Here is a 27,027-nt window from a genome sequence, read left to right on the forward strand (position 1 = left end):
ACAGTAATCTGGCATGCATGCTGGTAACTACTTCCTACACTTCAGAGGCACCATGAGCCTTTTTATCCAATTGCTGGTTATGTAAAATACATGCAGAATGTTAATGCAGTGTTGTTATGGTTAATGTGTGAACAGTGTTACTAATTGATATAACTGATAACAGATTACATGTGCCTGACATTCTTCTACCACACAGTATGTTTAGGTTTTAACTAATATGGACTTCGGTGGAATAGTCTTAGATATTTCAAGCCTTTGTTTTACTTACACAATGGTGCTCTATTTGTGTTTTTTCTCTTTTTTTTTTTAAATAAAAGCATCTGAACACTCGTAGTACATATTACATCCAAAGGAGTCCAAAACAAAATGCTTCTAAACATGCTTGATTTTAATTTGCCCTTAGTTTCCAGCATTTCGCATCAGCTATTGTGGTTTTTTGTTTGTTTTGGTTTTTTTTTTTTACTTGTTGCTGACTACTTTGGAAAACTTTGGTAATGTTACCAATTATGAAGTGATTCTGCACTGCCTTTGGATTGTGTATGTATTCAGAAACAGTCTTAAAGCTTTTATTTAAGCTATTAAAAAAACCAGGGACTTGTGCCATTTGTTCTTTAACAGTGCTGTTGTAAAAAGACTTCCCTGTGAAAAAAAAAAATCACATGCTATGAACTCTGTTTATAGCTTTTTTTTTCCACGATGGATCTTTTTCTTTGTATTTGTACAGTGGCTCAGTGAAAGATGTTGCCATGAGTTGATATTGTAACCAATAAACAAGTGCTTTTAACCAGACTGCATCACTTCTGAATGCTTTATTGGAGCTGTGACAAGTGTCCCCGAGCCTAAAGATCAAGATTCTTCCTGTGACAGAGTATAGACAGACAAACCTCCCCTACAACAGTTAATTCTTGCTTCTGGATACCTTGTCACAGGGAACTGAACCATTGCGTGTTGTGTGTTAAGCAGCAAGATGCCACCCAAGTAAACTGCCCTTAAGAACAAATGAGGTGATTTTTTTTCTTTTTCCCAAAGCTGTATGTCAATTATGTTAATACTACAGTGAAGTGAGCAGGAAATTGGCCACTACTCCTGGGCTGGAAAAAACAGGTTTCAGAACATTAATTTTTGCATTAATCGTTTTCTCCAAAACCAACACATTTAATCGATCAGTAACAGCTTGCTTGTCTGTTGCAGTAAGCAGATTTTGTCATTCAGCCTTAAGAGGTTATATCCTACCCTGGATATGAAGCACACGTAAGAAGCTACACAGGAGATTTTCACCTTCGATACAGCTGCCAAATAACTTGATAGAGCAAAGGGGTGGTACTTTTTTTTAATAAATAACTGTAGAACACATGCATGTAGTTTTATCTTGATACAATGTCCACAAAAATGCTCCTGAAAGAGAGCATTAATACACATCTGTAACCTCATACACAGGAAGGCTGGGCTGTTGTTACTCATTTTTGTATTTCACAGTTTCCCTCAACCACCTTGAGACTCCTTATGCACACAGCTAATGAACACTCAATGAGAGCTGTGCTTGTGCAAGTACAGTCAGAAACCAACAGCAAAATACATTGTGAAAACAGCATTCTTTGAATAATTAACTGCCTCTCACATTAGATTTTAAATCTATTCCCTCTTAAGATAGCCCTTATTTACTGGAAAATAGCAAAGCCCTACATCTTAGTTTTAAAGTTGAATATTTCATTTAGTTATGTTAACACTTCCATAAAAATATATAAATATTCTGAAAAGGCTTTCTCTTTTAAGATAAGTTATTTTAAAAAAGTCTAGTTAGAAAAAAGTAGGTGTTAAATGATTGCAGATGGCAACAGCAAAAACTGGTGGTTTTTTTTTTTTTTAAAAAGAGGCTTTGCATTGCTGGAGGTGAGCAAAGGTAAACCACTCCAACACTCCAGCCTTAAGTCTCACCTAGAAGAGACCCATTCTGCAGCAGAACCAAGGAACTTCAGGATATTGGCAGAGTAAAAACTGTCAAGCCCAGCCTCTCCCCTGCTCTGCCACACCAGCAGCAGGAGCTCAAGGTCAAGCCTGACTCCCTAAGCTTCCTCACCCAACATGCAAAAATTGAGTCCAGACCCTCAGCTCAGCAGGTTCCCCTCCACCTGGAGCCTGGCTTGGTGGCAGTGATGCACCCCTGCAGCTCCCCAGCCCACAGGTCCTGCTGGCACTCATGGGCAGATGACCATTTCACTACCAGCTGCAAGAAATCTGACAAGCTTGTTGAAATAAATAGGTTTATTTTCATGTAATCAATGCCATCTTGTTTAAATGTGGTAGCCAGAGGGGAACCAGAGCCTGCTGCATTTCATTAGCAAATGCTCTGCAATTTACGATCATCTTTCACTTCCATTTGAGGAACTGCTGCCCAACACAAATTCACTTGTTTTCAAAACCAGTCAAGAATCCTTTCCCCATGCTAGAGTTTGTACTTCCCTTCATTAAACTCACACACACACACACGAAAAAGCAGCATCCTCCATCCCTGGCTACTTCCTAAGCAATGGCAAACAGGAGACAGTGATAACCGTGATAAGCTCTCTCCCTGCATAAACTCCTGGATGCCAGGAAGTGAGACTTGCCACTTCTAAATACTAATGAAAACCAGTAAGGATCTGGGTCTTTATTGTTGAGTGCCCCAAAAAATTTAGTGTTTAAAGATAATTTTCAACCCAAAATCTGCAAAAAACATAACAGAGTACCACAGCTCTTCAGTTTGGTTCACCATCAGAGTCCCAAGTTGTACAATAATTAACAAGTGTAATCAAAGTAACATTTAAAATATAAATAATTTCATGTGACTCCACAGAGGAGAGTGTCATCTGTAAAATTACTACTTTGTCCTACAAAGGATCACCAGGAAAGCTAGCAACGATGTTTTATTTACTCTTTTGAAGAAAATGTTTTGTAAAGCGATCTAGTTCATTCTCAAGGTGAATGGCTTTATTTCTGTAAAACAAACAAAAGCAGTGGATTTACTTCAGTGCAGGAACATCACAAAGAAGGCAGAATCAACATCTGTGTTCAATTTTTGTTCCTCTATTCCTGAAACCCACAGCACTAAGAAAACATGAACCAAGGTCAGAGCCTTGGAGCTCACGAGTGCAGGACCTGGCCAGGCAGCGGAAGGCCGCCAGCCGCCTGCCCCACATTTCGTCTTCCCCAAAGGCTGTGCCAGGCCCATCCAGGACCTCACGGGTTCTGGCCTTTCCTTTCAATGTTTAAGCTGGGAGAGGTTCTGCAATCGCAAGGAGCGCACTCAGCAGGCTCTGGCACACAGGCCACTCTTGCAGCATACCATGCCACGGGGTGTGCCCTGTGGGGCTGGACCTTCATTCGATCATGGTCGTCAAGGCCTGAGGCCAAGAGGCAGCCCACAGCCCGGGCAGGCTTGGGGCGGGGGGGGGGGGGGGGGGGGCGGGTGCGTGCACCGGAATAACACGAAATGAAGGCTGAGGCTGCGCCTAAGTCCCTAAACTGCCAATTGCTGGAAGTTTCTCTTCTGTAAGTGCCTACTACAGGTCCTGAAAGAAAACCAGTATTGCACTGACTGACTCCTGTTCTCCTACAGGGAGGGTTCTTTGGGAAGGTGCCACCCTAATTTATCTACAGAAGATTAATATTCTTGAGAAAGCCAATCACTCCCATGCAAGAAAGAGACAGAGGCAAAGATGATCTAAGAAAGAATATTTTTGGCGCTTTTCTCATTCCCCTAGGTAGAAGCATACATTTATTTAACTTAAGCAGAGCTATTCAGTTACAAGTAAAGAAGGTATTGCTGCATACCGGTCTGCACCCATGGCAACCTCATTTCAACTTGAAAGTAACAGCAAGCACCAATCTCACTTAATTTGCACATGGCCAGTCACACCCAAACTTACCGTAGCTGCTTGGAGTTGCTCTGGATGTTCTCCAGCTGATCGACTTCTTTGGAAAGCCTAGCAATTTCTTCTTCCAGGTTTTTCTGGGTAATATCCACCTGCTGACACAGCCGAGCAAAGGTAGTGGCCATTTCCCTAGAGGGAAAACAAGTTTGTAATCATCGTTTAGAGAAGTCTGTGCTACAAAAAAAAAAAAAAAGAAAAAAAATCAAGAATAAAAATAAATTTAAAAAAAACCAAAACCACATGGCACTGCAGCAGGCAGTAGAACACAGCAGTCAAAGTCTCCAGCTGCCAAGGGATTACAGAACAGCGGAAAGCAGGAGAATGATGTATTTTTTTAAATATAAAAAAAGAAACTTTAAACATACAAAATGCACCTTCAGTCTCTGCCAACATCACATCTGGCAGTTTTTCATTAAGCATCAAGAGATGCAGGTCTGAGATGGGCACTCTGGCGGTAACACGTGCGGGAGCAGCCAAGAGCCCCTGGGTGCAGCGCTCCGTGCTGCGCCAAGCACCCTGCTCATGGGGAACGCGAGCGCTTTGCGGGGTGAGGAGCACTCCAGACTTGCTGAGGCACCCGATCCTACTTGCCCCTCAGCCACGTGCTCCCAACCTGAGTTCCAAGATTCCTCCTTACACAAAGAAAAAAAGCCCAGTTACCACCCCGAGTGAGCAACCAGGCTCACCCACAGGAGAGGTCTCCTCTCCTCTCCACCTCACTGGAACTTCAGTTTGAGTCCAGCTCCTCCATGTCCTCACAGACACACACAGCTGGTGGACGATGGGGGTGATTCTCTTTCCTCTGCTAAAGATGATCTTGGTATTAGTAAAGTACTCCCTGGGCTACACAGAAGAGGTGTTCTGCACCCTGTGGTTAGAAGTGTCATTTAGCAGGACTAATTTTCTGAAAGAATAGTTTAATGAAAACAAACCATTTCAATGGGAGAGGCTGAGGAGACAATCACCCAGACATTCCTTTGCAGAGACAGCTGGAAAAGTATTTGGGGAAGAGATACACACACACAAAAAAATATGCAGCAGTCCAGACAGGCTCTTAAGTTCCTCTTCCGCAGTGCAGAAGGAGCCAGGACTGGCTACTCAGAGCTTGCCCATGCCAACCCTCAAGGCAGAACAAACGTTCACTGCTCAAGTGACTCAGGGCCGATTCAATGCTAATCTAAAGGCAGAGCAATGCAGCCTCCACTAGAACTGAGCCAACTCCCACATCTCCCCTGTAAGGTGCTGGACAACAAGAGTGTACAACTTAGTCTAACTTTCACACATACACACAGACACATAGGTATCGACTTTTTTAGGTGGTAATTTCAAGCTCTTTTAAAACTCCCTCACAATAAATGCCAAGGGACACTCAGGCTACTTTCCCACGTCATGTGCAGGCAGTCCCCATCCCCAGGACACCACAGTACCACACTGAAACGGGCTTCCTCCCCACGTGAGGGGAAGCACCAGTGGGATACTTACTGTTGCACCTGGTGGCTACAATTAGCACTCGTAAGACTGACGATCTTCTGCAGCTTTTCTGTAGCATAATTTACAAACTGCTGTTTAAAGGCTCGCTCTTTTGCTTTAGTGGTCCAAGTTAGTCTCTCATAAAGATATAACAAGCCATACATACTTAAGGAAAGAGAGATGAGTTTCCAGCCTACTGTTCTCCAAATCTGGAAGAGAGGATTCTTCATTAGTTTACGCAAGTTGCCCTTACCTTTATTAGAACAAAACCTAATTCCACCCATTTTCTTTAATGATCTTCATGGCCCTTTCAGCTGACTAATTTAAGAAAAGATACTATTTCCTTATCATTACTGCAGAGCAACGCAGCCATATTCAGATGAGCTGGTACCCCAGTGGCACGCATAATATGCAGGTTACAGAAGCCTCGCTGCTTTTTCATGAAGGAGGAAGGAGAAAGCAAAGCTCCCACTACATCCAAACTGTATGAGGCACCATCAAATCATCCTTTAATGCAGAAACTGAACACGGACATACGGCGCAGAAAATATGTCCAACTATCCTCAGAGTAATTAGACTAATTTTCTCACTACAAACTGATTGCGCGTATCCAGTGTACTACACACGCTCATCCAGCCCAGTGCTGTTAAGTCCATTACAAGCTTCATGTTGCACCCCAAACAGGAAAGACCGGCTTGATCTTTGCCATCACTTCTAGTACAGTGAATGTTGCTAATACTACTTGCCACTCCACCAACAACGATGATGCTCATAGAGGTCCGTGATGTCAGCGAAGCTAAACTCATTACCAAAGGAACCATAAAATCATCGTGTGATACGTTCTCTGGAGTTATGGCAGGAAGGCTGGCAGCAGACGGGGTGGTAGCTAAAGGACGAGGGATCTAGAAGAGTGGAATATGGCAGCCTGAGTAAAAAGCATTAAGGAACTACACAGCAGACTAGTTTTAATTTATTTTCATATATTCAGGGTTTGATTTACTTAAAAGAAAACTCTTCAGCACAGAAATCTGAACAATGCTCCTGATAAGCAGTGGAAGTTTTGACAGTTCCTTGTCCAACAGGGGACTGGGTTCGAGTAAGGGTTCAATATCAGACTGGCTCTGCCATATGGACCCGAAAGTTACAAATAAAAAACATTACCCAAAGGGTTCAATCCAAAGGAAAACAGAACTCTGTTTAGGAAAAGTTTTTTGTTCCCTTCTAACCCTGAATATAATCCAATGAAAACAACCCCCACCAAAAATATTTCACACAAAGGGACTAGGGGAAAGTAGCAGCAAGCATAGTAGTAGAGGCAAATACAATAAAAATGAATATATTCTCATCAAGGTAAAGCAAGGCACTTAATGTCAGCACTCACTTGTAAGTTTGGGTCTGCTAGTCCCAACAGTACTCTCTGAGCTTGTTTAGGACCCAAGAAACGGTTTACAAGTGAAGTCCATCCCAAGGAAAAGCGGAACATGATATCTTCTTGAAAATCTGCACACAGACTATGACAGTTAAGATCATAGCTAAGGTCAAACCTCCTGCACGGAATTAGCAAGTGGAGCTGATTCTGAGCACCAGAAGGCAATAGTGGTTTCAGATTTTCTAGAAACAAAACGGAATAGTAAAGATGAGTTAACATTAAAAGCATTACAGCATATTCACAAGTAGCATCCTTGCACTGCTCAGCAGCTTTGTGAAGGGCAAGAATCTGAACTGACCTATTTATTTATTTGTAAAAGTCAGTGGGCTTTTTAGCAGTATTGATCACAGCAGAGCAGGCAATTTATTGCTCTGATAAAAGAAAAGTCACAGAAAAACAACTCCTCGAGAAAGCACTGCTGGAAAAAATGGTCAAATTAACTGGAAGACCTCTATCAATGGTCAAAAGTAAGGATGGACTACAAAAAAAAGCTCGTTTATCCAGCAGTTCCATGGTGCCATACAGAAAAGGCAACATTATGGCATAAGACGACAGAAGGCTTCAGGTAATTCCATGATCTTGATCTGAATCTTTTATTACAAGAAACAGATCAGAAGAGAGATACAGATACGCAATAAAGTTACTCCTTTAACAAAAAAAAAAAAAAATTGGACTGCACAAATACTTTGTGAAATTATCCCGTTTTGCACTCAGAATCTGGAGGGACCTAGGCAGGGGATTATACTGCAGAAACATTATCTAACAATTAATGTATTTCATATATCTGTTGTGGAAGCCAGAAGTTTAAATAGGTTTATAAAAGGATTAGACCAGTTCCCAGAGGACAGGTCCATTACTACTTGCTTAAGCCATTAATCCAGATGTAGTATCTTGGCTCAGAAGCCCCTAAATAGAAGATGGATCACTACCCAGGTTCATTATTCTTCTCCCCAAGCATCTGTTACTGGTTGATATCAGAGACAGGCTACTAAGCTGAACAGACACTCACTCTTGATCTAGGATGGCTTTTCATTTATCATTTTACGGTGTTAATGTGAAATACCAAAGAAAATTCTTTTAAAAGCAGGTTTTCTTAAATTGTCTTCCTCTAGACAAAAAGTCTTAACATTCTTTCTTCCTCATCTTACCAATCATCTCCTGCTGCGACTGATGCATTGACTGATTGACTTCACTGGAGCAACGATCAGCCAGGTTCTTTCCCAAACCATCTTCTATATGTTTGTTCAGTTCCTGATGTTTTATAAAGAGTATATGCTCATCAATTCATATTTAGATAATCAATTACATTATACAGAGCACAGATATGTTAAACACTAAGCACTGTTATTTACAGTGGGAAGAGAAGAATGTTACCATGGAAATACCATGCTTTTAAATTGCACACTGTGACTGAAAACCTAATTAAAGTGACACAGGAAAGATTTCTCTAGGACTTTAATCATTAAAAAGCATATGGAAAAGTCTGTTATTTTCAATAAACCGTGACACTGAGAAGCATACCACTACCATAATGCCCTGCAAAGCCTTAACTGTTGTCATTTGATGAGAGCCAATTTCACTGCTCTGCACAAAGATAAACCAATTCCATCAACTCCCATGGAGGTCAGCTCTAGACATTCTGCAGAGCCAGGACAGCACAGACTGTCCTGAACATGCAGCACTCTCAGCTGACCAACAAGGCTGAAACGGGTGGGAGTTACAGCAGGCATTCATTAGCACCAAAGTCTCAGTGTAAGAGGCAAGCACTTACAGGTGTATGCTCCTTTAAAACACTAAGGTCGAGGAGAAATTTATAGAAGTTTAATAAAAACTGCCTGTTTTCTTTTTAAAAAAATGAATTAAAACCCATAAAATTGTGGATATTTGCAAGCTTATTTTATTTTTGGATCTATTTCATTTTAGGAGTAGTGAAAATTGCTATGTAAGGTCTTAATTTATTAGAAGTGAAGACTACAAATCAGAATCTCAGCTTCAGTAACCACTCTAGTAAAAAGACGGTTAAAACAAAAATCAACTTCTTTCCAAAAACAAAGCAGAAAATATTTTCAACCTTTTCCAGTTTTAAGTAGACAGAGATATGCACGTCAGAAAGTAAAAATCCTGCAATGCTGAAACGAAGTGTCACATAAAATGCTACACAAATTATGAAAATACAGAAGTAGAAATTAAAGGACAAGATCCTGGCTTTCAAACCATGCAAGAACACTTACTGTCTTATAGAGCTTCAACACTTGAGGAGAAGGGTGAAAATCTGAATAAAATTCATCAACTAAAACTGAAAGTCGGCAAATCTCATCAGTCATGGCAGAGGAGACCTGGAAGAATGTGGTAAATACATAAAATGTTTCTCCTGCCATTTCCAGCCAGAGTGAAAACAGACCGCCACATTAACTGTTATTATAACTGATGCAATTACCTGACAGTAGGAAGGATTGCCATTTTGAAAGTTTGGTGGTTTGTTTGAAGGGGTTTTTTTGGTTTTTTAATTGGAAAAGGAACAAACTAGACATTTCAAATGTACTTCATAACACGGGTGAGCTGCCTTACAGAAGAGGCAATTGCATCAGGGAAATCTTTCACACTGCCATTACTTACTTTATTTTCTACTTCCTCAGTAACACGTTTTATTTTTTCCTTAGTATCTTCTGTCAAAATGTTCAGCTGATTTCGAACAAAGTCCAATCTATCCTTCTGATCTTCTCGCTCTTCCATTGAATGGACTCTAACACAGCAGAAAGGAAATCACCATCACCAGCAGGTATTATCCCAGCAATGAAAGAAGCCCCACAAGCAGGTATGGACCACTCAGCTGATGGTTACTGAGCAGCCAAAAAGAATCCAAAGTGACACAGGCTGAACAAAGCAGAGGCACTGCTTCAGAATAACTACAATATAGACAGTAAATTTATAGGCACATTTAAAGGCTGCACTGATCAAACGTAACTCAAATTACTAGGTTTTGATGGCTTTACAAAACCAGCATTTGGAGTTGGAATTGTTACCGTTGTACATAATTACAACTAAAAAAAGTGGGGGGAATCAGAGGCCTTTAATACTTAGTCTATCCCAATTCAAAAATTAAAAAAAGAAAAAGGATAAATACGATCAAACTGGCCTACTGCTGCTCACCAGCACCATTCAACTATTCCTTAACAGTGACATGGGTCTGATGACACTGCAAAGCAAAGCACAAACTAACCTTGTCACAAACAACTCTTTTCAGCAGTCCTTGACCTATCATTTAAGTAAAAATTGCTTAAAATCTACAGCAATTATATCTTGACAAGTCAGCAGAAACATCAAACAGCAATTCAGATTAAGAGGGGTCACTACACAGGTTTTGGCAGGTCGACTGACAGAAAAAAGTAGAATATCAGAGTATTTTCAAAAATTTCACAGCATGTTTTCATAGGATCTGACAACGTGAGACAAGTTAGTATGTAAACATGCAGTTTGTAAAAGCTGATCAATTCAGGAAGATGAGTATGTTTGACAGGCACAGTGGAGTCTGTTGAAACATAAGGACATATCATTAACAGACACAGAAAGGAGATGGATGGAAAGGATTAAACATGACAGCAAGTTCACGGTGTACAAGAGGTAGCAACAGAAATAAAGGGAGAAAAACATACATATGCAAACCTCAAAGAACACAGGAAACTATCAGACAGAACAGATCAGCTGCTAACATTAGTACTAAAAGGACTAAATGAGCAAAGAGAGAATGATATTTAAGGATACAATCTGGAAAGGGCCAGAGGCCAAGCCTCTGTTAGCTGGGGCTCTTCCCTTACAGTATTCTAACCACTTGCAAATTAAAGTTCATCCTCCTATTTATTTTATTAGTGTTACTGTTAAAAAAAAAATAAATTACATAAAGCAGACCCAAACATCACTTCTGAAATGTTGGGAACAGCTAGAAAAACTTAAAATTTCAAACAGTTTTGGAAAAAAAATAAATTGAAAACCCACAGACTGCCTTTGTAACTGTAAATCAGTAATGAAAAGTAACAAAATAAACCAAGATCCCTATACAGAAGCCACAGACCAAGGACAGGGCTGAGCAGTGCAAGTGAATAGTAGTTAAGACTGACACACTAGAGAAACTCTGTATTTCTTACCAAGTGAGAAAAGTGAATTTTTAAGTCCAGAACGGCCCAAGAAAATCACCAGCATAGAAATGGCTCCTCAGAGGATCTGGATAAACCAAAGCCAACCAGCCCTCCAACCAACCTACCTTTTCTCTGCTGCTGCTACGTTTATGGCGTCCATAATGTTTTTCACAGTATCTATTATCTGTTTAGCTCTGATAGTGTGCTGTTCAAACTTGGTTTTCACGGCTGACTGCGAGATACACTCCTGCGAGGGGCCCAAGCCACAACACATTACTGCAATTCCATGCCAACACATTCAGGAATTTCACTGTCAGAAAGCACATGCTGCTAATTTTACCATGAACTTAAAAACAATGGGAAATAAAAAGGGAGAAAGTATACAGAAATTAAAAGACAACAGAACTGAAATCTCAAATGAGTCTATAGCAGCAAATCTGTACCTTCATGTTCATTCACAGTAATGTGCATAGGTTTTCATTCTTCTAAAATAAATTAATGAAGAAAGAAAGAAAACTCAGATGAATACGTAAGATAAATCTAGCTCTTCAGAAAGTCTTCCAAACTATCTCTTTGGAATTACAAATGTCTAACATGAATGCTGGCAATATTGCCTGGCTTGAGTTTTCTTTGGTGCAATAAATAGTCTAAAGAAGCAGTTCTGCCAATAAAATTTGGCATGCTCATGTCAATACTGGCCATCCAGGAACAACATATCCAATTAGGAGTAAGAAACAAGGATTCTCTCACAGGATACGAAAGTTGCTAAGTAGTCCTTAAAATACTAGCTTATTTGCAGATTATTGAAGTGCTAAATGAACAAGTAGAGAATGTTCTAAAGATACAACTTCTAATCAATCTTCAATCATGACTATTGTACAGCGATTCAGAAGCTACAGGACACTGATTGAAGAGATACACAAATGTTCAATTTGGGCAAAACCAAATCAATTGTGATAAACCATAAATTAAGACTTCAACTTTTTGCAAGCAACTGCACATCCTGAGTTATGTAGCCAATTAAATGCTGTGGGAGTTCAACCTGTACTAAGTCACCACAAAGTAGCAACATCTGCGTTTGAGGGAAAGAATGCAAGCAGCTAGCTTCTTTACACCAGACCTACAGGTTTTTTTAAATTGTTCTCTATCTATGGATGCACCTTTGATAGCAGAAACAGCTTTAGGTTGCTTTTAAAAGACTTGCCCTACATCCTTAGCATACATACTAATAACAAAGTTCAGCTATCTAAAAATAATAGATCAAACTAAAACAAACAAAATGGGTAAAATATATTCCCTGTTCCTCGATGAAGCAGATCTAGAAATCAGCAATGAAATGCCAGAGTTTCATAAATATCAGCACATTGTAAGAGCTAGACTAGACACAGAGGAAAGAGTCTTCCCCACATTAGTATGCAGTAGATAAAAGGATGACAGTCACTCACAACACAATCAGAAAATCCAAGTTAGAGCACTAGGAAAAACACAAAGGTTAGTTAAATGACCGGGAAAGGTAAGAGGGGGACAGCAGCAGTTCTGCTGCTAGTCTGTAAATAAGTATTTATCGAAACAAAGAGAAAAGGTACGTTTCAACAGCGTAACCAAAACCAGTTACCTTCCAGCCCACTTCCAGTACAGCAAAACAGTCTTTAAGCGCACAGCTTACAACATTCCCATGCAGTGTTAGGGAAGGACTCTGCAGTAGCGTACTAATTCAGGCTCTCTTATTCACTCCAATTTACAGCCAGAATTACCATTCTGCCCTGCCTCCCTCCTCCCCACACCATTTCTGTTACCAGTTCTTTGAGAAAACTTGGCCAACACTACAACCTGAGGCATAGTGGGGTTTGATTCTATGTAGAATTATCCACTAAGGACTACTGCACACAGTCTACTGTGCATGCACTTCTCTGCCATTTTGATAAGGCATTTCTATGGTCTCATTGTAAAATTTCAGAAGAAAGATACACAGACTACTTTCTGTTATTCCACAATATAAAAATTCAGAATTGATCCACTAATTCAAGCCTGTCCTTTAAGACTGCGTATCTTTTTTTCTTTGTTGCAATGCAGCTGACACATATAGTAACATCACTTTTCAAAGCTACTACATGAATCTCTAAAACTTTAATTTCAGCACTGCTTATGAGTGTTTCTAGTAACGTCTGGACCAGTTTTTGTTTTAGCAACTTTAACCACCCTGTGCTTTACAGAAAAACATGTTATGTCTATTTTTGGAATGCCTTTTGCCCTCACACACAGGTCTACCTAAATATAGTTACAAACCTTTCAAAAATGGTCCAAATTTTTCCTGTATCACAATAAACTAGCACTGATGTTTTTTTGTTTTATTTTTTAAAGATTCTACCTATACTGAGCTCATATCAGTCCTGGGATGAACAGGCTTTCCCATCAGGGAACTGATACTAAGATCAGGAATGTGGAAGTACTGGAGACGTAACAGTTCCTCTTCTAAGCCCAAGTGGAAAAGAGGAAGAAGACGACCAATTCTAGCGAAGACAAAAGCAGGGTGAGAGAATCCAGGAGGAGCAAAGCCAGCAGATATAGCCAGTAGGACCATGGCACACGTGGGCTGATTTATAAATGGGGTGATGAAATAGCTTAGAGACGTGAACTGGACAAAAGAGCACAAGAGATGTTTGGAAAATCTGAGCAGGGCACCTGGACAGGGACAAGGAGCTAAAGGCAAGACAGACAGGCTGCAGCAGAGAAGGGGTCAGTGTTTGACAAGGACAGACAGAAGCATCTGTGCTCTCATCCCTTCCCTTTCACAGACTGGAGTGCAATCCAAGAGTCTTGGGACTTGCAGCTCCTCTGTCAGGAAACAGAGTAAATGCAAAGCGCTTTAGCCAGAAGTGCTTACACTGTACTCATGGCTAAACTGCAACTGGATTTGGTCTAGCAATGCATAAAGCATGGTATCAAGTAGGATGTCGCTTCCAGACTGAACACAGAAAATTCTATCCGATGTACGATATTCTTCATTAATATATGAGCTGGTATAGCCTAGTGCTGGTAAATATAACTGACACCAGCATACTATTGTCATCAGTTACTTTACCAGCTCAAGTGACAGTAATTTGAGTATTAGGTCTGAAGATTCCAGACCTTAAATGGTGAACCATTTAAGTATCAGCCTTGCTTTAAAAGCAAATAAAATGCCATTATAACTTACGAAAATGCCCATAAACCCTGAATGTGAAAGAGGCTGCAACATCAGACACTCAAAATTCAACTTGCTTTGGCAATCTTAATTTAGCACATGTTGTCATGCTCTTCAAGGGATGTGATCACACTCCTATTCAAAGCCATTCATTATGATTTCAGGATAAAACATGGCCGAGCAAGGCAAAACAGAATCCACTCTTACTGTTGCAGTTGGAAGGTGTGCAACAAATGAAACAGATAATGTGACAGAAAAAAAGTTTTAAGGCCATTCAGTGCTGTCACAGAATTGTTCTTTGTCCCTGCCTCTGCCAAAGAAACTTGTCACGGTTGTGACCTTGTGATGGATGCTTCTCATTTTGGTGGCCTACTCGAGACCATGAGATCTGATTTACAAATGCGTCGAGCTATTAAAGCATCGCATCATTCAGTAAGCATACATCTTAATCTTGAAATATCCTAAGTGTTGAGTGCTTAATTGTAAGCGATTTTGTCAAAAAAGCTTTGGGTACAGCACATGGCAAAATATGTTAAAGGACGACAACTGATTTAGAAACTTCATTTCCACTTTTTTCCTACTGGTTCAAAGTTTCCTACAATTCTAAGGACAAAAGTTACAAACAAAAGCGCATGTTCAACTATAGCTAGTGACAGCAGCAAGAAATTTCATGCCTCATGGACTCAGGCCCTGCCAGTATTCTGAACCAATCATTTCAACAACTCAGTGATCTATCATAAGATGTGTGTGGATAATGATTAAATTTCAACTTTAGTCTGACATTTTCTTGCTTTTGCAAGACTGAATCAAGCTGTTACTTTCACACCTTTTTGATATACACACATCATTACATAACTCAGCTTTGCTAAGGTCCAACAGGCTTGTTGTAATGAGAGAAGAAATACTTTTTATAGGCAGTTTGATTTTTTTTTTTAAATATATCAAACAAGGAATTACTGATTGAAGCACATGAGAGCAGTCTTGAGCATTTGCTGTATACAAATTACAGTCATACTGTTTCAGGCTCATGTTGCATGAAATATACTGATACATACCATAAAAACCATCAAGCCATATCCAAAATACCTCCTTAAGATATTCAAGAACGTCTTTAATTAACTAGTGTTATCAAATTCAGCAAGAAAAATGGATCCTATCACAAAGAAATTACTCAATTGTGTAGCCAGTCCAACTTCTGAAGAAACTGTAAACTCCAACTATGGATATAGGTAAACTGAGGATGAAGGATGGATTCTGTACAGCAACAAGGATGCAAAAATAGCGTTAGTGTTCAGAGTATTAGAGCTAAGAGCTAGGTAATGGTGATAATTTCAAAACTCTGGCTTTAAAAATGCAAGTAAACATTTAGATTTGCAATGATGAAACATAATTTCTTACAATTTGTGTCCTGAATTAGAATAATTAATTACAAAGCTACAATTTCAGAACAAAATACGGCTTACTATACAGCAAAACATTTCACCAGCTCATTGTTCTAAGTGCTACACTCCTTTCTAAGAGCATCGTCCCTTTTTATATAGACTATCTTCATGCTGAGGTCTCAAAATACGAGCTAAGAGTCCAGTTTTGGTCCTTTCCCTCATTGAGCAATACTTTTTTTTAAAAACTACCTGCTCTTCAAGGTGAGAACAGATGAACAGAGCCCACAGATAAGGCAAAGCTGTCACATGGTTTGAATACCTTACACTCCTCCACATGTTAACACAGGTAATGTTCAGTACAATCAAGCTAAGCATAAGCAAAAGCTACCTTTGCATTAGAAAACAGGCAGTCTAAAAAGCCCAACATAAATACCTCAAATATCTGCTCAAAATGCTGAAATTCCTGCAATCTTGTTTGAAATCCTTCAGCAAGCGCTCCACCTGTGAAACATAACAGACCATAAGGGAGAGCGCAATAAGATACACTCACTGCTGTGAGGTAAATATTTGTGTTTACCACATTTTATGATACTTCTCTGTATTTGAGGAAAAGCAAGAGTTTTACACACCACCCTCTGGCATTCCTTGGGCCTTCTGTCTCCTGGCACTCAGAACTTCTTTTGCTGAAACAAAAAAGATGCGATTCCTCGCTTCTACAGGATCAATAACTTTGAGCTCATCAACTAGAAAAGTCAGACAGCGCTCCATGTGCTGCCTGCGTACCTGAGGAAGAGGTAAAAAGCTCATGAGAAAAATGCAAAAATTGAGCCATCATCAAATCAGAACATCAGAGTCAGAAACAGATGTTGGACAACCCCTTAGATAGCAGATGCCTTCTAATCCTACTGATGCAGCAGCTGCTTTTAACATTTATACAGCCCTGGGAGCAACAATACTTTCTTCTACAACTGTCTGTATTCATATAAGCTAGATGCCATTGGACAGATCTGAAGACCACACTGAACTGTTACCATCTAACACTGTACTTTGCCAGCTACTCTACGCATGTATACACGTATAATCTTGTACCCTCAGGCTGCATTAACATTACAGAAATTCAAGGTAATACAAAGAAGACAAGTTTAACTACAGAAGAAAAAGGTTCTAAATGAGCTTCCCATTGTATTACCTGCCTGCATATATTGTAGACTGAATTGCAGGTTGCTTTTTGCTCTGAACAAGGAATAAGTTATTTTCATTTTCTGAACAAATAACTTATATTTTTATTATTAAGACAATGCTCATGTTTTTATATTAGTAACTGTATCACCTACACAATTCAGCATACTTTTACGCATACGAAGGCCTTTTCTGTATAATTTTTTTTTTTTTAAAGTCAACCCAAATAAAAGTCATCAAGTCACTCACATCTTCCATATATTCTGGTTCTGATGCAGAGGCATCCCATCTATTATTCAAGATGAAGATGTTTGGCTTGGAAAGTCGTTCATTCACTTTATGGAAAAAATGTTTTTCCTAAGAATTAAAGCACAAACAGAAAACTCCCCAGATATCCAAACTAGAGTCACGTATTCTTCTGTAACAGATTTTGAAGTTAATCCAACTTATTAAAAGTTTATTAAAAAGAATTCATTAGCATTAAAAACCACAGATATCAAACAGAAAAAAAAGGCTTGTGGTAGTTCAAAAGTCAACAAATGTCTTAAAACTGATGCTAATGCTAAAAGTCAAAGATACTGCAAGCTTCTCTAAAAATAGGTACAAATACAAATTAAGAAAACTTCCAAACCAAAGTTTAGAAAACACTGGAAAAGCAGTCTATTTTTTCTATAAATCTGTCATGTCATTCACTGTCTTTTTTTCTCCTTCTTTCACTCTTACTATCATAAAATTACATCTTCCTTGATACTTCTAGCCCTCTATTACATTTGTTTGCAATTGTGTGACACTCAAAATATTGTGTGGGAAGAGAGAAGAACACACAAAACATGACTGTATCTGCTCATTTTGTTTTCTAAATAAGATGCCTGGCTAAAGATGTGAAGTCTTCCTTATTTGAACTACCAAGATGTTCCTGTTCACCCTGCCAAATCTCATTTCTATAGTCAGAGGGTGTTTTTCTGAATATATTCTTCAACTAGGCAATGTCAGCTTCAACTATAGACAAGTTACCTTTCCTGTGAGTGTATGTGGCTTGAGCCACAGAAAAAAAATCATTGCTGAATGTTTTCATTTTAAAAATAAAACATGCATGTACCTGAAAATGTATTTAGGTCTCTTGCTCGTACCTACCACCCATCATTGCTATTTTCATAGTCATAACGGGTAAGTCGTGATGCAGTGAATCCCCACTCCACACAGCTCAAACAGAAGAGATCTCTGTGCTGCCATAAGATTTTTGAATCTGCAGCAGGATACCACATATTCTGAATACAACACTGGAGGTACATTAGTCTCCATCTGTTGTGGAGTAAGTATGTGTAAACAAGATTACTGTTGCAGAAATCAGAACTTTGTCTAAAGAGAATTATGAGGGAATATTAGAAAAATCACATTTATGCAAAAATCTGCAGTTGTGTAGCAGCTGCCAATATTGTCAAACCTGTTATGGTAGGAGGTAGAAATAGTGCCTAAGGAGGATAAGAACATAGTTATGATATGCTTTACCTTAAGGATAAACTTGTGTGGATGAATAATGAAATTACCATTTGCCACAATGCAAAGCGAAATACAAATGCTTTAGAGCAGTTACATAATTGTTACAGGCAACTTCATTTGTGTCTACCAAGATGAAAAAATTAGAAAGGAGAAAGAGTAAGAGAGCCATTTACCGAGTGAAAGCCTCAATCAAAACCAAGATCTACTTCCTTTCTCTCCAATACACAACCTGGACACTGGTTACTTCCAGATTCTAACAGTTACAAGGTGTTCAGTGTTAAGTGACAATTTATAGGCATGGCAACTAAAAAAACTCAGCAAGACTTTAACGCTTCAAACAAATTGCAAGACTAACTTATTTCTACTTAGCAGCTTTCAGCCATGCCTGACAAGGAACAAAGATTGGCCAAAAAATAACATTAAAAAGCAGAGTAGTCCTTCTGTGACTGGGTGTTAAGGATCAGACAAATACAAAATTAACAGAATCTTCCAGTAGACGTACAGCCTATACGTCTTTCCTGCATATCTACTATCTCGGTCAGATGCTTTTTAACGGTTCGTTTCTCCTGAGCAAATGAGAACACCAAATAAAATTTGGCCTTTCCTCTGTTACTTCATTACACCAAAGTGAGATCAGGCACACAGGTCCCTATAGTTTCCATGTTTCTATATTGTAATGAGGTGTTCACTAAAACTCAATCTTTTTTTCCTCTTCCTTTAATTAAAAAAATCCAAACCAACTGTGGTACGCACATAATGCAAACAATTTCTAGACTCCCTCCATACTAAAAGCCAAAAAGCATCCTTCATGTGAGATAATGGAGAAGATAAAGCCATAGTTGTGCCAAATCCTCTCTTCACCTTGGATATGGTCAGATCCTTCTTTCCCTTTAAATCACATCTCTTTTGTATTTGAGTTTGTGGATTTGGCGCATAAGATGGCATGTACTGTTTTTAAACTCATTTTATGTTCTTCTCAGATTTCTACCAAACTATTCTAATTTGTCAGAATACAAGGAAACGCTGCCTTTGTACATTCAGTTCTTCATTGTATTAAAAATTGCCTCAATAATTAGAGAGATCAGACACTGCATGTTAGAACTATGCTCAGAATAATGAGAGCATTTTATTTGTCTACAGTAGGCTTAATAGTCTTCAAGAGACTTCTCAGTAGCATTATACTACATTCTGGCAGTCCCACTTCCAATAACTTAGAAACCTTATATCAATATTGCGTGCATTCACAATATTTAGTTTAGTCAAAATTGGAGGGAACTACAAACTTTAAGCAAATCTCTGGTCTTGTATTTTGAGTATCACAACAGCTCCTTTGGCCACCTTGTATGCTCTATTTCTAGGAGTCATACAATATTTAGGCTGCAAGGTATACAGAAGTCTTCTCTCTTGAAACAAGGCTTTATAGAATAAAGGTGTTAAAACATCTTCAGCTCTCCATGTTGCACAAAACCATGCAACATGAGTGCTTTTTACTAGCATCTTCAGAAGAAGAAACACAGTCCAATGAGGGCAATCTGTAGGGCTTGTCCTCAACACAAGGTGTATCAAGGGGATTCACCCTCTTCTGAGAAAAGAACACATGAGGAATAAGACAGAAATTCAATTTTCTTCAGCTACTTTGTGTATTTTACTGCATTTCTGCATAAGAAATGTTCCATAATTTATTTCTTTGATAATTCAAGTGTCTTCAGCTGACAAATGTCAAACAAACTGTAAAGCAAGACAAGCACTACATCATCCATTTATCAAAAAAGAAACTGAGACAGGAAGGACAAATGTTACGCTCAAGTCAGAGTAAGTAAAGCTGGTAAGAAACCTGGTTCTCCTTTCCCTAGTAAGGGATATACATTGTTTCCCACCTCCCACCCCCAAATCCTGCTCACAAGAGCCAGGTGCAATGATTCATGGGAGCTTCAGTAAAGGCCTAAGAGAAGCTATTTCAGTTATGGAACTCCTGAGTATTTAAATGAAGTAGTAACGTAAAATCATTGCACATCATACCGTGTTCATGAGAGTTGATTCAGAGTTGGCAACCAAGACAAACACGTCAGCATCTAAGCAAAATTTGTCAATCCAGCTGTCCAGTTCTGTAGTGACATCTGTGCCAGGGCTGTTGAGAAAAAAAAAAAAAACAAACTAAACACTCCTATTTATCCGGCAAAGGAGTATCTGATTTTTAGAAACTGATAAAATAAAGGAGTGGGATTGCCTAAGGGCCTTGTAAGGAGATACAAAGCTTTAGAGTGATGCTTAACTCAAACTTAGTGCAAACATAGCAAAAGCCAAGTACCATTTAGCATTTATCAGTCACTCGCAGGACCATCTACTCATTCTAAAATGCAGTTTCTAATGAATAAATATGTAGAACACAATAGCCAAGAAAAGTGACAGGCAGTCTGTCAGAAATCCAGGCAGTCTTACAGAATGGTCCCACTTCCCATAATTCAAGCTTTTGATTAAAAACTGAAAGGACAGTTGTTCATAAAATATTTTTTCCATTAATCAAGGCCTTCTTTAAAGTGATACGCTATACAAGCTGTGCATAGATTTAATAACAAATTAAAATTAAGCTAAAACTACAGTGCTGTCAATTTTTCAAAAATAAGTGGAATATAAGCATTAGGCCATGTTTGCAACACCTCCACTACTGGTGGTTCTAATTTGTTCTATTTAACAGTAAAGAGATTATTTTCTCCTTACAAGTACCTGTTCTCTCAGATTCCAGGTTGTTTTCTTTTCCCTTTACATTTCATCTTTAGCAACTGAGACTGTGCAGATCACATCATGCCTTATATCATATCTATGCAAGAATCCTTTCTGGGCTTCCAGCACACTTGTGCTATGCACGTGTCCCCAACGAGATGGCACAACTACATAAGCTTAGAAGTCCAGCAGCGCATCAAACCAACCAGCTCCCTAGGCCAGCCGGGCTGGCTTTTCCTGTGAGTAACAGGACCTGAGCTTGCACCCAAGAACTAATAATGACAAACTCCCAGTGATTTCAAAGGTGCAAAATTAGATATGCAACAAAAAGCACTACAATTTATCAAAATACACTCTGGATGTTATTTTGCTGGATACGAAGAAATCATACTTACAAATTCACTCATACTTGAGTGAATTACTCACAAATTCAATCTATATTGATTCACACATTAGGTATAGCTCACCTAACCGTCTGAAAAAACATTACTAGGTCATACTTCAAAGTGGCCAGGAATACGGGCATTTGGCATAGACAAAGCAATAGCTTTCAGATTTCTTTAAATACACAAACTGTAGGCAACACTAGCCCAACACACAGGTGCACACAGCCAACATAGCCACAATTACACTTTGAGGTTACCCATTACTTTGATATGTAGGCACTGCAACTCTGATCAGAAGCTATTAAAAATGAAGCATTTAAAGACAGGAGAATGGCAAAAGGTTGCTGGTGCAACAACCCTATTCACACTTCCATACTGTTTGTTTTAAAGGTAGAAGTATCTTCAGCCAAAAGCTAGTCCCTTATTCAGCGCAATCACAAGACACTTGTTTGTTCCAACTGTTACAAGGCTAAAAATCAGTGGGGTGATGACAGGCAGCAATATATACAAAAGAACAAACTCTGTGCTCTCTCTCAAAATAGAAAAAAAAAAAAAAAAAGCCTTTCAATCTTTTGCAACCTAACAACCAAAACGCAATAAATCAGTAAACCAGTCTCTTTTCTAAAGACTATAATGGCTAATTTATTTTAAAAAAATATATACTAAAACAGAAAACATACCTGTCCACTAAAACCAAATCATCTCTCAGCAGGGCACACTTTGACTTGGGCCAAAAGACATGGACGAGACAGCCAGCTTTCAAATCTTTATCCATGTGAAGTGCATGAGCAAGCTGATTGACTGTCTATAAAGAGCATAAAGAGAAAACAAACATGAATATGCACCACAAACAAGTCTGTAAACCAGGCTAATTCAGTTCTCAAGCAAACCTGGACAGGATCTATCTTAAACAGGATAGCAGATTTGATACTCCCTTCTGGTGAATCTTTGTGATTTTTTTTTTAAGCTCTTAGACGCACCAGCATCTAAAGAACAAGTTGTGTTTGAAACCTAGACAGGAGTATCTCTGGAGCCACAAAGTGGTATCCTCTACAGAGCTAGAGTGCTTGATACTGAGCATCATTGTGAATTTGCCTCAGAGGTTTAACATATCAATGTGAGCAGTTAAATAACCTATGCACCATAAGGCCAAATGAGAGGCACATTCCAAATCCTTAACAAGTAACAGAATTTACACTCAGTCCTATTAATAAAGAAATAAAGAAATCACTCAACATATGCTATGCTACAATGAGACACACATTAGTTGTTTCTCTGAAATATCTAAGAAAAATTGAGAAGTAGACAATTTTAGTTTGTTATTCCCTCCTAAATAAGAACTTAAAAATGCAGCATGAGTTAGCCTTACACTTTTGTTAGACTTGAAATCGTTGTTAAAAGACAGATCTTTTGAGAAATAGTTACTGTGAAAAGTAGCATTAATCATTCAAAAACGGTACCTTGACACTCTTCTTTTCATCTGATCCTTCTGTCATGAGGTAAGCCTTATCTCCATCTGTCCCTTCCACACTAAGAAAGCAGTTAGTTGTATGGCCAATCCCACTAGGAAGTACCTTATCCCACAGCATCGCATTAATGACCGAACTTTTTCCGCTGCTCGTTCTAGAGGGATAGAAAGCAAAGGCGCTTGGAGCACAGTATAGCAGCATTACACATACCCTAGTCTTGAACTGAATGCACCCCCCATTTAATTGTGTCAGATTCACATACTGCATGCTGTTTCAGGTGATAGATCTTCAAGCCAGTACAGCATAGCTTGCCAGAAAAGAATAGGGAGTGCAGGAAAAGTTCATCTGACTAGCAATTCCAAAAACCTTTCTTGCTATCAACATTGCCTATACAACAGGAAAACCAATTTTCATTTGCGTAACACATACTGGCTCAACAAGCCCAGTCTGTACTAGGAGGGATCCTTTAGCTGGTATACCTCAGTCTGTGCAAGGTACTTGTAAAAGACACTGGTTCAACTTTGCTGCACCAGAAAAAGCATCTAGCATAAGAAAATGCCTTAGATAAACTTAAAGCAATTGCTAAATCACAGCATGCTGTCCCACATAAGGGGGCAGCCTACCCTCGTCTCTGTGCCAGCCCTAGCATTCCTGCAGAAAAGAACCGACTGAAAACACGTGTAACTTTTGGGCAGAACTATGTTCTGATCACACAACAATTCTACATTCCCACTCACAGCAAAGCTAAAGGAATTCCAGAGATGCTGGAGAAGCACATGAGGAAAACGCTGCATGACAGGGGCAGGGAAGGACTACCCTCTATGCTAGCAATCAGTGGTGACTCCTTAAAATGTTCGTGAAATTACCACCTCAGCAACTTAACCTGTCTTTAGAGAAACATTTGATTGTTACCAGTCAGAAAGGAACTGCTGCTTCTGATGGAGTCTTCTAGGCATGAGGTGAGGTGCAAAAGGAACATCACTGTACTACTGCCTCCCGATAACATTTCAAAGTATTGCTGTCTGGGAATTCTCATCACACCCAGCCATGACAACTCAGAACAATTTAATGGATGATAATCTCAACTGCATGAAAATTCCTACAGTAGGACGTGTAAAAATGTGCAAAAAGCCCTCAAATTTATTTCTTGTGCATAATCCTTATAATGCAAATGCTGTTTTTAATAATGAAAGTTAGTCTTGTCCTTATTTCAGAAGGAAAATGATAGCTAAATTAACCAAACCCCTGTTGATTAAAAGGAATCGTTCACCAACTCAAGAGTCTGCAAAAACTTGAAGTTTTCAGCAATGTCCTACTTTGCACTAACCCTCTACCCCTCACCCATAAATATTTGAGGTTTAACTATTACACAACAGTATGAAGCTACATAGTCTATAATTCATTTTTGAGCGACTTCTTCCAGAAAAAGTCCCATGCTCACTGTACAACAGTTTACAAATTTATTCAAAATGTCAGACGAAGAGTTAAATTCTTTTTCCTGCTCTGAACTTCTGCACTCTGCAAAAGCAACTTTTATCTCACATCACAGCTTGTAAATGTATTCAACTTTCAACTTTGTGAAATATCAAGGCTGAGATATAACTATTTTCTTTATCCCAGATCCTTTTATTTTTTTTTTTTAAATAGCTGAAGTATTTTTAGCAAAGTGAAGGTAAGACCACTGTTGTACACATTTTTTCCAATACTATTACAGAATTTTTAGAACTAAAACATGAAGGTTCATACTCCAGAAAAAAATATGTAACCACATACTTAAATTTAAGCACAGAAAAATCAATCTTCCTGAAGGAAAGTGGACTAACAGACCCCAGACTAACCAGGAACAAAAAAACATTTGAAAGCACTGGAACTGTAGTCTTTTAGAACGACTTCACTATTTTATATCTGACTTCATATTTGTTAAGGCAGATTTTCACCATCTTTCTACACCTTCCAAATTTTATAGGAACAGAATGGCACAATGTTTGGAACATAGACATTAATTGGAAGTGTTAAGACACAATCAAAATTTCTCAATGAAAACTTCAAACTTTTTCATTACAATGAGACTGAAATGCAAAACACAATACATACAAGCAGAAACACATAAAACCTCAGTGCTTTGGGCCTAAACACCTGATAGCATCTCTTTAGAATACTTCTTATCTAGTTACACATTTTAGGTGCAAATACATTTCTTTAACTCCCTTTTTTCCTGCCACCAAAAAAAAAAAACCACAACAGCTGAGATGATCCCAAGCTGACCAAAGTTAAAATTTTTGAATACTGAAAATATGGGAGTTTTTTAGAACTGAAGTGAATTTAAATCACTCATAACTTTGGAAACACTATCTAAATATGCAAAAGGTTTGACACTTGGTCTGTAGTAATACCACCAAGGACTGTGAACTAAAACTTCTCCCAATTAGTGATTCAGGAAAGCAGAAATTCATAGATTCATCCAGATTGATCTGTAAGCCATACAGTACATTGTTACTGTTATCCCTTTATAATTATCACATTGACCTATTAGACTAATGATACAACCAATAAGGCAACCATCTGTGCCTGTTTTCCCTTAGCTGCTTATAGACAGAAACATACACAGCTCAAAGTTCAGTTTTTCAGTACTTGTGATCAAACGCAGGAGTTCTTAACAGCAATAGTCCAGTAAAACAAACAAAACCACCACAATAGAGAAAGAAAAGTAATTCTGAAGAAGATGACAAACCCAGATCTTCCCAAATCAAATAATAGATCTATACAGGATAATAATTTTTCAAAGTTTATCAACGAAAAATATGTAACAAGACATACATAATTAATCTACAGTCAGGAAGCAAGATGGCAAAGAAATATTTAGCATCAATTAAGTAACAGTGAACAGTTTTATGTATTTTTTTAGAGAGTGTTTCAAACAATAATTCTACGATTAGGCACTAATTCCAGTACATTTAAATTAGAAATCCTAACATTAAGCCCTGCAAGAGGAAAAAAAAAAAAGATCAAATTAAGTTCTGGTAATTCTGTTCATTACCTGCCAAAAAATGCCACTTTCATGTGTCTCCGTGAAAGCACCTCACCGATGACTGCTAACTTATTTTTATATGCCTGTATTTTTGCTAGTTCGTCTTCTGTTGCTACATGTTCAAGCTCTGGGTTCCTGTATGTTGCTACACATAGAAAAAGAATAACATAAAAGCAATCACGTACAGAGTACATGCTCCAGGACACAAGATCTAGATTATCAGTACTTTACATGCCAACAAAGATCTGTGTAAATTTTAATTAGACAGCGGTAAGAAAACAAAATAAAAACCCCACTACAGACACCGATACTAGTCCTTGTCATCTGACAGCTCCACCACAAGCACTTGTGAAATCATGACATAAATTACAGCAGAGGAATCAACAACCTAACTGCTGGAGTCGGTAAGCCTGTGAACACAGCCTGCTGTGATGATCTGCGCCGCTCTTTGCAACACCTGCCTCCTTCAGAAAGGAAGGCCAGGCCTGGATTCTGCAGCTAGGCTTGGGCTATCTTCTCCCTGCAGAGCTGACTAGTGTGATGAGCAACCAGCTCCACATGGCGACACACACGCCTCCACATTGCTAAAACTTCTGAGGGTGTAACCAGTGGTTCTTGGTATTACATCATGTTGATCTATTTTCCTACTGAATAATGGGAAAACCTGTTTGTCCTTTCCTCTCTGCAAAAGAAACCACAACAGGAGGACTATAAACACTGGAGTGGCTAAGCTTTCACCCTCGTGGAAAGAAGATTAGGCTACCAGCCCAAGCCATGCAATCAGCTTTTCATAAACGTAACCATCCCAGGCATTCCTGCAAGCCTGAGTTGAAAGAAACCAACATCAAATGAAAAACGTGACTATTTCTGAAGTTGTATGTTTACACACACAGCCTACTGATGTATATCATAATGTACACTGTGCTGCTATAAAACATATTCTAAGCAACAGACAAGGCCTTTGTGTTTAAGTTGAAAGCTAACCTTCCACAAAAGTTGCTCCTTCAGTGACATAGTCCAGCAGCTGGTCGAAGATGGCAGTGATTGTCTTCTTAGCCAGCACAAAGTGCTTCAGTGGCGAGACGGTAGCCTCTGCCATTATGCAACTGCAACCAAAGTTACATAAAAGTGATTAAAATACTCAGTACACCCATGTATGTGAAGTCATATGCTTCTCACTCAGTCGTTAAAAAAACCCCACCAAACCCAAAACCAAAAACCCAAAACCAAAATGA

At 38.8% G+C, this 27,027-nt stretch overlaps 1 protein-coding gene across 1 annotated transcript; it reads right to left on the reverse strand.

Moving 5' to 3' along the window:
* Positions 1-2,903: 2,903 nt before the first annotated feature.
* Positions 2,904-26,894, reverse strand: MFN1 (mitofusin 1; the record flags this gene model as incomplete). The annotated part of the gene is made up of 17 exons (XM_082003659.1): positions 26,777-26,894; positions 25,802-25,937; positions 22,756-22,918; positions 21,976-22,100; positions 20,208-20,316; positions 16,938-17,045; positions 16,139-16,292; positions 15,943-16,010; positions 11,069-11,190; positions 9,427-9,553; positions 9,042-9,146; positions 7,959-8,061; positions 6,763-6,992; positions 6,128-6,283; positions 5,394-5,590; positions 3,906-4,040; positions 2,904-2,973 (listed from the first exon to the last, which is right to left on the reverse strand). The coding sequence occupies exons 1-17, from the start codon at positions 26,889-26,891 to the stop codon at positions 2,904-2,906; spliced, it is 2,223 nt and encodes a 740-aa protein (XP_081859785.1). The 5' UTR covers positions 26,892-26,894.
* Between the last annotated feature and the right edge of the window lie 133 nt (positions 26,895-27,027).

Source organism: Phaethon aethereus (assembly GCF_964289735.1).
Source record: "Phaethon aethereus genome assembly, chromosome: 9".
Lineage (NCBI taxonomy): Eukaryota > Metazoa > Chordata > Aves > Phaethontiformes > Phaethontidae > Phaethon > Phaethon aethereus.